Raw genomic sequence first — 12,727 nt, 5'->3', positions numbered from 1 at the left:
TTCATTTATGTGCGCTATAAACTAAGGGGGCATGCCGCCGAGCCCCCTGTGGTGGCAAGCCTCGAAGACCAGGGAGCCGCTGCCGACGACGGATGCGAGGAGTGGGCCCATAGGAGAGGGACCGGGGTGTGGCCTCCAGCATCGTGAAGTGCAGAAGGCGCGCCCGGAACACAAAAGGCTGTCGATCAAGGAGAGGGACGTTATGGTTTGCTAGCTGCTTAAGGACAACAGAGGAGGCCCTGCAGCAGCCTGGGATCGGGAGCCGCTCCAGTACATTTAACGTGTGGACCGGACTTTGGACTTCTTGTAAAAGGCACCAAAATAATCATGCACATGTGTTCTATACAAAAAGAAATTGACTGAGCAGTGCACACATGACAATCAAGCATCAGTGAATCAGCCTTGTACACCTGGGCAAGTGGATGAGCAAACACTTCTTTGCCCAATTAAAAAAAAATTAAGTGCTGGAAAAATTCAAGTCTAGCTATATCTGTGGAGAGGGAAACAATAAATCCTTCAAATCAATCACCTTTTAAATAAAAATTTGGAAAATTTAGTAAAGTATGTTTTAAGTTACAGGGCAGGGGATGCAGTGTACCCCACAGTTCCTGCATTTAAAAAAAAATCCCCTGTATTTAGCTCTCTTCCAGACACATTAACTACCATTAGCAAACTGCCTTCACCCTCTCATATTTAACATTATTTTGTGTTGTCCACTTTATCTTGGTCTTCACTGTATCACAGAAAATCAACTTTTTCTCCTCACTTTTTCCATCTTCACGGCCACATAAAATATGCCTATCTTACTACATTTTCCAAAGCTAATGAAGGTAATTGTCCCGAAACACACTCCACAGATGTGCCTGATCTGCTGAGTATTTCCACCATTTTCTATTTTTAATTCAGATTAATAGCATCTGCTGCTTTTTGGTTACTTCTCTGTCAATTGGCTAGGATTTTTTTTTCCAGGGGAGCTAACAGATTCTGACACACAAAGGAAAAGAAGAGCAACGACCAATGTAGCTCCTTTACTAACAGACATAGAATTTATATTGGATTGACAGAATTTTATGTCTCCACTCACGAATGAAAATATATTAAAAAAAACTACACGAATGCCAGGGAATTGGATCCGAAGTCAGTGAAGAAGCAAAATAAATTTTGGTGAACAAAAACTGCTCGGAAAGTTAATGAACCTTAAAATGGATAAATCCCAGTGGCCTGATTATCTACATCCATTGTTTTGAAAGACAGTGGAATTACTATGTTTAAGATACTTTTATAAAGGCACTTGAATAGGCAAAGAATAGAAAAACATAGACCTAATGCAGGCAAGTGAGATTAGTGCGGAAGGGCAAAAAGATGAGCATGGATGCCACTGAAAGGCCTATTTCTGTGTGAGACAACTCTGACACTATGTGGTGGTCACCGAGATAGTGGATGTTCTGGTATTCACCTTCTGAAATTCTATGAACCATGGAATGGTTTCTGTAAATTGGAGAACATCACTGTGACCACACTTTTGAATAGTGCGTAAACAGGAACTACTTGACTGTTAGTTTGATATTGGTAGTTGGAAAACTAATGGAATCTATTGTCCTGGATGTAATATTAAAACGCTTGGAAAGTAGCTATGTGACCACGACAGTGTCAACATAGATTCATATCTTACCTTTAATTTCCATCACCTCAGTTAAACTTCAGACTGAAACATATTCTTTAAATTTATTGGAATTACAACAGCAAAATCAAACAGCTGGAACTGAGCTCGAGCTGCATTTGTGTGGGCAAGGGGTTTGTTGGCATTTCAAGTCAAGAACTCAGCATCAGAACTAAGAGTGTAGAGGAAAGATAGCCAGTTTGTGAAAGTGAGAGGGGTGGTGAGGCAATGGGGGGAGCTTTTGGATGAAGGACAGATGGAGTCAGGTAAGGACGGGGAGAGAGGAGTGTTGAGATAGAGGCAGGCAGATGATAGGTAGAAACAGATGATAAGGAAAAAAATAACTAGATGGGTGGGGAAAGAAGAGACAGGTTTGTAGGTAATGGGTGGAACCAGCTGAGGGAGGGATGGTTAGATGGAACTAGATCAGAGATGGTAAAGGAAAGGTGTGCTAAGGAAGAAACCCCTTGTAAATATGTGGGTGTGGACTGTAGTTTATGGCCACAAAGGCCATCTTCAGCTTCTGATTTCAATTCCCATTCCCAAGCTGACTGGTTTATCCTCAACCTTCTCCATTGTTATGGTGAGACCATATGCAAACTGGAAGAATAGTATCTCTAATTTCACTTCAATAGCCCTCGGCCCAGTGGTATGAACATTAAATCTTCGGTTCCAGGTAACCCACATCCACCCAGTGTCGCTCCCTTTGTTAACCTCTTCCATCTCCCCTTATTACCAGGACTGATCAACCTCCCCTACCTGTTCCATCTACTCAGTGCCCACATCCCTTCCTCTCACTTTTACATGCAGGTTACTTTCTCTACACTATCAGTCCTGATTGCAGTGACCCAACCTGAAACGTCAACCATGTCCTTCTTCCAGGGATGTTGCCTGACAGTTCTTCCAGCAGTTTGGTTTTCTTGCTCCAGATCCTGTATCTGCAGTCTCTTTCACTGCATCTAGTATTCCAATGGGCCTTCTAGTTTATCATTTCAGTTGCCTTTCCAACTAGTATTAAAATTCTGTGTCAAAAAGTATCTGTTCAGGAAGTTCATATACACCTTTCAGAGTAGTGTTCTTACAAGCAATGTGGCAAAAATCTGAAGGATTGACATAAATAAGAGGTAGTAGAAAGTATAAAATGAACTTGGCTAAATATATTTTAAGAAAATAAATGTTTATAGCTATATTGAATCCTCTTCCAGGTTAACTGTGACTTTTCATTTCCACAGTGTGAGAAGTGGATACCTATATATCTCCATTATTTACAACATTTCTGTCAGCCTGGCACTTTACGCATTGTTCCTCTTTTATTTCACGACCGGTGAGCTCCTCAGTCCATATGATCCTGTCCTGAAATTCCTGACAGTGAAGTCAGTAATTTTTCTCTCATTTTGGCAGGGTGAGTATCAATAATATGCATAAAGATCTTAACCAAATGCCATTTTTTAAGGAGGAAAATTAACTTCTGGATGGTATTTATTTAATGGTATTTTATTTAAAATTGGGAAATGGTAATGAGAATTTTCCTGTGTTCTAAAAGTTGAAGGATTGTGTGTCTTATATTGGAACTTCCAAATATTATTTAGGTCGAGAAAGGGGAAGAGACTGGTAACTGTGGTAACTGAGTTTGGTATTAGTTGGAGGGAAGTTACTTGAATCTGTTATTTGAGACGTGACTGAGCACATGAACAAGTGTCAGCTGATCAGTTGAGTTAACCTATGTGAAGGCTTATCATCTATTCACTAATATCATTACATTATTTGAGGTTTTTAAAATGGAGGATGGCCATATTTACATTTGAAATAATTTCATACAACCCCCATGAGAATTTTATCAAAGGGAGAGCAAATAATAATAATAATAATAATACATTTAATTTATATAGCGCTTTTCTGGAAACTCAAAGACGCTTTACAGAGTAAACAAAACATAAAAATAAATAAACAAACAAAAGATTTATCCAGACGGAGAAGCGGCGAACAAACAGCGCCAGCGTCCTCTCACGTCAGGGTCCGGCGTAAATGGTTGACAATAAACAATAAACAGTAAATGGTTGACAGTAAACAATAAAGAACACAAGACACACAATTACAGTTTAACACAGATTCTCCAGGCACACCCTCACTGATGGAAGGCAAAGAAAAGTCTTATCTCCTCCTCATTCTTCTCCCAGCGTCAGGCAGTCAACAGTGTGCAGCAACATTTCTGTGCACTAACTCCTGTTGCTGGTGTATAACGTTGGCAGGAACAAAAGTTGTATTTGCAGGACTTAATGTTTGATGTGCACATTGAAGGCTGCAGTTAAATGTTACCATTTTGAAATAAGTTTAGAATTCAAGAAACATTTTCATTATCATTATCCATTATCATTGTATGCAAGTTGTATCTGCTAAAATGGATTGTGTTAATACTTCTCTAGGAATGCTGTTGGCAATATTGGAGAGATGTGGGGTAATCCCAGAAGTGCAGATTATTGATGGCCACGAAGTCCGGGCGGGGACAGTGGCCGCTGGCTACCAGAATTTCTTCATCTGCATCGAGATGCTCTTTGCTGCCATTGCCCTTCGCTTTGCCTATCCTTCGCAAGTGTACGTTGAACGCAACGAGATGACACAAGGTAGGAAAACGCACTACTCCTACACTCTGCTTCAATTGGGTAGCACAAAGTAGACCTTTAATAACTAAAAATTATAATTTAAAAATGAAGGCAGAAAATACTATGGCCAGATTAAGACATCAAATATAATTTGCTGATCATAACAAGTCACCTGTGGGCAGATATCAATGGCTTCTTCTTATTCCCTGAGTCATAGTGAAGTATATGACACCAGGGTCTTTACTTGACGGCCAATGACTGACTGGAGTAATTGGAAGATGAGTTCAAATATTACTATTGTCATGGGAGAATTTAAACTCAATTAAATAATCTGGAACCAGATTCTTGTAAAAGATTCAAGGGTACTACTTTGAATACGAAAGTTATTTTGCATGTTGCGGCCAATATTTATCCCACAGATGATAGCGGCACGGTAGCGCAGCGGTAGAGTTGCTGCTTTACAGCGAATGCAGCGCCGGAGACTCAGGTTCGATCCTGACTACGGGTGCTGCACTGTAAGGAGTTTGTACGTTCTCCCCGTGACCTGCGTGGGTTTTCTCCGAGATCTTCGGTTTCCTCCCACACTCCAAAGACGTACAGGTATGTAGGTTAATTGGCTGGGTAGATGTAAAAATAAAATTGTCCCTAGTGGGTGTAGGATAGTGTTAATGTACGGGGATCACTGGGCGGCACGGACTTGGAGGGCCGAAAAGGCCTGTTTCCGGCTGTATATATATATGATATGATATGATATGATAATGCAATAAAGTATGTAGATTATCTGAGCATCTGCATGGTGTAAATTGTTAACAAATTGCTGAAACAATTACAGATTAGTAATCCTGAGATTTGGGAAAAAGGGTCTGAAGATTCTCGACCTGAAACGCCACCCATTCTTTCTCTCCAGAGATGCTGCTTGTCCCGCTGAGTTACTCCAGATTTTTGTGTCTATCTGAGATTTGAACTCCAATTCCAGTTGACAAATCAATAGTGTTGAGCACAAAACAACCACAATGTTACTAAAACGAATTCTGAACACTACTGTTCTTGGGTGGAGGAAATCTGACATCCTTGCCCAATCTGACCTCTGTGTAACTTGATACCCACTAATTGTGGTTCACCATCAATTTCCTGGTAAATGGACCCAACAAGTCGCTGATTTGAAAGGGTTTTGGTTTTGGTTGGTTTTGGCCTTGCTAGTGATGACCAGATCCTGGACAATTAATAATTGTAAAAAATAAAATGCCTGCTATTCAAAAGTGCTTCAAAGTTGTAATAATTTAGAGATGTGAAAAGTGCTATGTAAGTGCAAGTCTTTGTTTCAAAGGAATTTCTTTGAATTAATTTCTAAATATATTAATGGTGGAACAGAAGATAGTGCCAGTAGGTTAAAATGATGGAGGCTGGTCTGGGGCACAGGCCTGTTGGGGCAAATGGCCTGTTTCTGTATTGTACGTTCAAGGAATTGTACGTAGATTGTTACAAGTCCCTGGACCACAGTTTGGTTACTTTAGCATTCGTGTATCAACTGGTTTCAAGCATTGATTATTTTTCGATCTCTCTTGACTGTCTCCCACCTCTGTTGTCTGTAGGTAATGTGGCCCCCATGCAGAGCATCTCCAGCGGGCTGAAGGAGACTATGAATCCCAATGACATTGTACAAGATGCCATCCACAACTTCTCCCCGGCGTACCAGCAGTACACACAACAGTCCACCAAAGACGAGGTGACGCCCAGACACAACGGGCAGGTCCTGACTCGGGCAGCCACCAACTTTATTGCCCGCCGAAAGAAAGGCGAAAAGACCATCCTCATCAACTCTGAGGACGAGTTGTAGATTTTGTATTTGTTTTGATTTGCTATTTTTTTAAAAACATGAGATAGCAGGAGAGGTAGTGACTAAACTCTCTTGCGCCTTTGTTCAGGGATCAAAAATTATGCCTTTTCCCTTCACAGGGAACTTCAGTTTACTCAAGGCTTCGACTCTAAATGGATTCCTGATTCTAAGAGTAGATTTGAATGTGGAGGCAAATGAAGCAACATTCAGAAGTTCCGCAGTGAACTTGGAGGTGCTCATATACACTATCAAACACACATTATGTGTGTAAGGTTTAGCTGCTTCTGCTTCTGCAGATTGTCCACTGATGAGTCAGCTATCCAAAATCACTTAAAGTTTCAATTTCCCACAAATTTAATCTCTAGATTCTTGGCAATCTTATTGCAGAGGTTAAACATCTCACAACAAAAGATCTGTGTTTTCAAGTTGGAGTTATTGAATGTTTGTCAACTGTTATAAGTGTCGAATATTACAAATTACTTTCAGATGTGGGATCTCTCCTCTGGCTCAGACATGAATGCTGTTTACAGTGAAGACACTGTCATCTCAGTGTACCTACAGAATGCACTGACTTGGCTCTCTGCATCTGTGATGCCTTCTTTTTACTGCATGAAAATGGGTACGGAAAGGCAACTTATCTATTCTTAGGAACAAATATTATATAACTGGAAGAGTTCAGTTTACTAGGTGGAACAGTGGTAGATACATCTGTCTCTGCAATGAATTAGGAGTCACAGTAATGAAAAGAGGTCCCTGCATACTATTGGCTGAATTTGGCAATTTTGCTTATTGTTGTGTGCGAACAATGGCCACAGCTGGAGAAATCTGAGGTGACGTATCCTTGTGGAGGTCTCCAGCAGAATAGATGTTTCAAATTCAGAAACTTAACGAGCAAACCGTACCCTCTTGTCGTAAAATGGTTGAATGTGCCAACAATTACTTTCACTTCAGGATGAGGTGCTGAAATCAGGGATGTGGTTCAGAACTAGACTGATTCAAAGTTGCCCTTTGAATGAAAAAGCAGCATCACAGCTCTAGGTGACCACAAATGTTTCAGGGTCCAGAGAGGAAGACTGTGTATAGAGAGCCCTGCTTAGATTAAGGCAGTGAATTAGAAAGCATTTTTAGTTACCAGGCAACTGGATTTTGAATTTTTTTTTTTTTTTTGCCACTTGACTCTTGCCTTGTTCTGGAACTACTACTACTGTTGTGTATCATACTTCCAGAGGAACAGCATGTTTACTTCAAGAGCGAAATGTAGTTTGAGATGACTCAAATGCAGTATGTTAGTAGATAATGCACTGGTTTTATCATGTGATTGTTTTTCAGGAGATAGCTAATTGTAAAACGTAGCTTTAACATGAAGAAAGATTTTACAAACAAAAATTGCTTAATCACTGGTTTGTGCAAGGGGGGAGAGGCTTCCGAATTTTTCATGAGGTTAGGAATGCAAACTCCTACTCCTATGCAGAAATATTCTGACCACAACTTGCTGGTGTCTGTTGTGACACTATAGGTGGTACTCGTAATTTTCCAACTCTCAGGACCCAAGCCTGTAATGTGGGTCAACTCTGGTGCAGTACTAAAGAGGCGTAGTCGTCTTTTCAATTGAAACATGAAATGAAATTTGGGTCAAGTTAGTTGTAGCAGTTTGGGAATTATTAAATGTATGATGATAGATAACCATGGCAAACGTTTATGTGTTTCATAATTCTTAATATTGATAAAAATGAACAATACCTAGTGAAAAATAAAGGGATCTAAGACATTGTGGGTTGAATGAGCTGTTCTTGTGCTGTATAGTTCATGTTCTATGTTTGAAAATCTTGTCAGGGACAGCTCTTTAATAAATGGATGGCATTATTTTGGATATCAAGCGTCCCAGTACAACTCATTCAAACACTAATCTTTCCTACATTGTTATACATGGGATCTTGCTGTGCACACAGGGAGCCATGTTCTCCACATTGTGACAGTAATTAGGAAAATATTTTGATAGTGCTATATTGAGTTGCTGAAAATCTAAGTGACTCTTTAATCGAAAATTGGGTCATCAATTTCACTCCCTAAAAAAGCTTAAGAGAAAGGAACACACAAATTTTTAAAAGCATCTAATTTATTACACCTGTAATCGTTGACCCTCAAGCTGTGAATGTCCAAAGGGCCTTTTCCCCCAGAGTGTGTAGTACCAACACATTTATTGCTCCACGAATGATTGCTGAGGGAGTGATGGGTCAGATGGTTGGTGTGTATGTGAATAGCAACAGCTTTGCTCTCCTTGTTCTGGGCCGAGCTGCTGGAAATAGCTGAGGTGTTGGAATCGTAACACCTCGTTGCCCCAGCTGGTCCACCCAGGCTGCAGGTTACGAGCAAACAGTTCCAGGCACTCTGGGTGAGGTCCGGTCAGTCCTTTCAGCACCTCCCCCAGTGGGGGTTTGTGAGAGTGAAGCCGACAAGGCACGCTGACAATAAGCTTGCGGTCTGGCACCGTGACGTTCTCAGTGATGACAGCTTCTCCACCTTGCTGTGCTGAACTGCCCATGTAACGGCCCAAGACCAGGATCTCATAGGGCTTCTTGTGAATGGAGTCCAAGGGCACCACAAAGTCCCCGTGTCGGGTCACCTTCACCCAGTGCCACTCGGCGACCACGTTTACCGACCAGCTGGGGTACAGATCCTCCTTGACGAAGTGTAGGTGCTTCTGCCGATTGGTGACCCAGCACACCACCAGGCAGCCGGGGGCAGAGAGGAGCGGCACAGGGAGCTGGCGGATCTGCCAGGGAAAGAGGTGGCTGTAGCCTTTGCTCCTCTTCACAGACTTGTTCTCCCAAGGAGGGTCCAAAGTGATTACGTCGTACTTCTTGTAGCCCAGGAGCAGCTGCACACGGGAGATGTCTGACAGCAGGAAGGAGCATTGAGGTGGCAACAGATAGTGGTGACCCATCAGTCTCACGAGCCGGGCACAGCCTGTGCTGTTTTCTGTCAGACGGCCCAGGAGCTCCAGCACGGCTTCTGACTCATCGGTGATCACCTGCACTTGCTGTTGGGCTTCCTCTGATAGATGCTTTGCCATGGAGCAGAGCTCTATTAGCATAGAATTGGCAAGAACCACAGCTATCTCTTGCCCACTGCCACCCTCCCTCCCAGTCTCCTGGGCTTCCATATGCTCCACCAGCTTTCTGGCACCATCCTGAATTGCCAGGCTGACCTTTGCGTGGTACTCCAGAGCCTCCACCTCTCCCTGGTTCAGTTCCCGCTCCTTCCTCTTGCGCTTCCTACCTTTCAGCCCCCTGTCACTGGCAGCAGATCCTTGGCTCGGAGTCCCAGGTTCAGCAATGTGCGGTTTCTCCACATCGAAATATTCTGCCCTGAAAACGTACCTGTGACACCGTGCGTCAGGAGGAGTGTTGTGGCAGCATCTATACCACTGGTTGATGTAAGACTGATGATCCACGAGCCATCCCACTGGGTCACTTCTGACCACAGACATCTCCTGATGTTCAGCACGAGGGTGCTGAGCTAGGCCAACCACCCTCCTTGGCTAATCCCTTCCTCACATAAATTGCCCTCCCCACTCTTCTCTGCCCACCTGTTTGACTCACTCCCTTCCCGGGAACATCTTCTCCCCCTTCATTCTGTGAGCTTGTTCCTTCCACTCAAAGTGCACACTGCTGCTGTTAGCATAGTGATAGTGGCAATGCAAAACTTCGGTAATCCAGGGTGGAAAGGAGGAAATCTGTGGATGTAAACCAAAATAAAACCTTAGCTTTTAATTCTATGGTAAGCAATTATGAATTGAAGAATGAATCGTATAAACTGAAATTTAAAATGGACATATAAATAGTTGGTGCTGCACTATGGATATCAGTACACTCTGAGGATGTAGTCTCCAATCTGATTTAAGACCATCATCTCGCCTTTGAGATGATATAGTAATCTGTGACAGTGTGGAACATTCAGTCCCCAGTAACGGTCTTCCTTGTGGAATTTTTTTTGTTCTTTTATAGAGCTTTTCGAGGCTGTTTGCGCTTCAGCTCTTCATCAAGCACAGATAACCAGAGCTGGGCTCCATCACAGACCCCACCTCTCATCCCTGTGCATTACAGCAGGTGAAGGGCAATAACATCAGAGGTGGCGGTCTTCAGAGGGAATATTTTACTGTACCATCTGTCTGTAAATAATTAAATCCCCCCCCCCACCACCACCATTTGCAGGAAGGACAGATAAGTTCCTGGCGTCTTACTTAATATTTCTCTTGCATACTACACCATTAGAAAGAATAGATTATCTGAGCATGTCCATATTTATAGTGGGCTCTGCAAATTGGCAGCCATACCTTTTAACATGGCAGCTTAGAAAGCACTGGTTGTAAACTCGGTTAAGATATTGTAGAGTTGTGCAGAAATGCAAGTTCTTTATACACTTTCGAATCATCAAGGTTGTAATTTTAAAAATGATAATTGCTTCAAGGGTGGGGAATCCTTTGGTCTCCCTCTCAAGAATGTTAAGAGTAAGGTTGAAATGAAAGGTTTGAGGTGGAAAGTGGGAATAGATGAGGAATACAGTGAAGCAGCGTTGAGAACCCCATGGCTTATCCTGATAGGATTCTTTTAATTACAGCCTCGGAATAGGAGGCCACTGTTTGGTCTGAAGAGGCCAATGTGAAGCGTTGATTGTTTCTCCTACCAAAGATGTGCCCTGACCTGCTGAGTATTTGCAGCACATTCTGCTTTTGTTTCAGATGTAGAGATGTTTCCGCCAGCTGGTGTGACCAAAGCTTGTGGAAGATGATGGGGAAAGGGGATGGGTTACAATCTTAATACAAGGGTCAGCCAATCATCACACGAATGTGAAGCAACTTCAGAAGAATTGGGTGCTGAATCTTTGCAATTATTTATCCAAGAAGGGACTCAGTTGCTGAATTTATTCAAGACTGCTCAAATACCTTTTTAGATGTTAATGGAATCATGGGGTTAGTGTGGGAAGAGGGAGCAACAGTAACATATTTGCCATGATCATATTGAATGGTTGGGCAGATGGGAAGGATTCAGTAATCTCCTTCAGCTTCTATTTTCTTTTAGTAAATATGTTATTTATGGGAAAATCAGATCTAATGGGTGAATTAAACGCATAAATGTTCTCACCTAAACTGTGTTCCTCCCTCCTGATCAGTTTTGATATCTCCATTGGACTTGGTGGAGGAAAGATGGCAAGGATGGAGATGCATTGTAACATCAAAAGTTATTTTGTGCAGTCTCATTGGATCCATAAAGAGCATTCAATTCTCTAATGTCAAATATCACCGGACTTGTCAGCTCTGGCCATGAGTTAGTTCACTTGTAAATTCTGGAATTGCGTCAGCCTCTTTTTATATACATATATATATATTATATATATATATATATATATATATATATATAATGAGGCTGACACAATTCCAGAATTTTATATATATTGTAAAGATGAATAGTTTTATCGTATCGTAACATCACAAATAAGTTTCCCATGTGCTATCTGATAGCAGGAATCAGCCAGAGCAATCCCTGGTAATTTTTCGCCCTTCACAAACCTCCCCAGGTCAATGTCGAAAACACATTTGTATGTTGTACTTTTGATTTATACTGAAGACAGGAAGCTGTCGGAACCTACCTAGGTTTTTACTTCACCAATGAAAGATCTACAATTCCAAATGTACCTTGACTGTAGCAATAAATGTAAATTTCTTTTTGGAATTTTTCAGACTTGCTTTCTGTTAATTTAACATTCATTGCAACATTTCATAAAAATAAGTTTAAAAAATAAATTTAATGTAATTGCAAATATATTTGAAAAAAGAGACTCCCTTGCAAAGTGAGAAACAAGGCAATCAATTTATGCTCGCAAACTTCTGGAAAGTATCAACAGGTCACTTCTGTGATGATGCTTTAGGGATATATGGAATTGTGTCAGCCTCTTTTTATGTGTATTTATTAAGAGGCTGACACAATTCCAGAATTTTATATATATTATAAAGATATTTAGGGGGACCTGCTGAGTTACTCCAGCATTTTGTGAATAAATACCTTTAGGGATGTACAGGTCAACTCAGAATATTGGAGAATTCCCTTCTCCTTGAAATAGTATCTTTCAAGTGGTCGAACGATTTAACAGAACAACCCCACCTTGGACAGTGCAACGGGACAGATTTGCCACTCGTATCTCTCAGGGTTAGGATTTGAACCCTCCTCAGCGTCCTCGCAATTCAGCGATGGTGTTAACACCCAGTGATCCCAAAACAAAGACAGACAACCGTGACAACTTTACGATTCCGCAACAAAACTAGTGGGTGGAATCGGCCTCTCAGTCCAAATGACCAGATAGATAGATCCTGGGTTAATGTTTAATATGAAGGAGGAAACAACGCACGTTCCTCCCTCCGAGCAATTTAAACTTTCCTCTTGTTTGGAAAGTGTTGGGGTTTTTTTTTTTTTAAAAGGTCACTCACTTCACTGCTGTAGACCAGGGCTCCTGTATTTTGTTGTTCCCTGCTGAGGAACAAATCCGCCGCCAAAGCTCAACCATTAACTCTGACCTGCGACGAGTGGTTCCTCCCCCAGGCCCAGTCTTGGCCGGAAATGACATCAAGGAGGA

General features: G+C 41.7%; 2 protein-coding genes across 3 annotated transcripts in view; one reads left to right on the top strand and one right to left on the bottom strand.

Moving 5' to 3' along the window:
- Positions 1 to 8,359, top strand: part of tmem184a (transmembrane protein 184a) — a 60,294-nt gene extending 51,935 nt beyond the window's left edge. Inside the window, exons 9-11 of the mRNA XM_078418387.1 lie at positions 2,893 to 3,062; positions 4,084 to 4,281; positions 5,853 to 8,359. Coding sequence (XP_078274513.1) covers positions 2,893 to 3,062; positions 4,084 to 4,281; positions 5,853 to 6,097 — 613 coding nt within the window. The 3' untranslated portion in view covers positions 6,098 to 8,359. The remainder of the gene's footprint in view (positions 1 to 2,892; positions 3,063 to 4,083; positions 4,282 to 5,852) is intronic.
- On the bottom strand, positions 8,214 to 12,701 carry LOC144603963 (N(6)-adenine-specific methyltransferase METTL4-like). 2 transcript variants are annotated; one of them, XM_078417839.1, is made up of 2 exons: positions 12,582 to 12,701; positions 8,214 to 9,833 (listed from the first exon to the last, which is right to left on the bottom strand). In XM_078417839.1, the coding sequence occupies exon 2, from the start codon at positions 9,585 to 9,587 to the stop codon at positions 8,295 to 8,297; it is 1,293 nt and encodes a 430-aa protein (XP_078273965.1). In that variant the 5' UTR covers positions 9,588 to 9,833; positions 12,582 to 12,701; the 3' UTR covers positions 8,214 to 8,294. The 2 variants fall into 2 exon arrangements, with proteins under 2 accessions (XP_078273965.1, XP_078273967.1); XM_078417841.1 differs by having other exon boundaries at positions 12,669 to 12,699.
- Positions 12,702 to 12,727: the final 26 nt, after the last annotated feature.

The sequence above is a fragment of the Rhinoraja longicauda genome, chromosome 21, assembly GCF_053455715.1.
Source record: "Rhinoraja longicauda isolate Sanriku21f chromosome 21, sRhiLon1.1, whole genome shotgun sequence".
Lineage (NCBI taxonomy): Eukaryota > Metazoa > Chordata > Chondrichthyes > Rajiformes > Arhynchobatidae > Rhinoraja > Rhinoraja longicauda.
The sequence above is the reverse complement of the archived record's forward strand: the minus strand, read 5'-3'. Positions and strand labels throughout refer to the sequence as shown.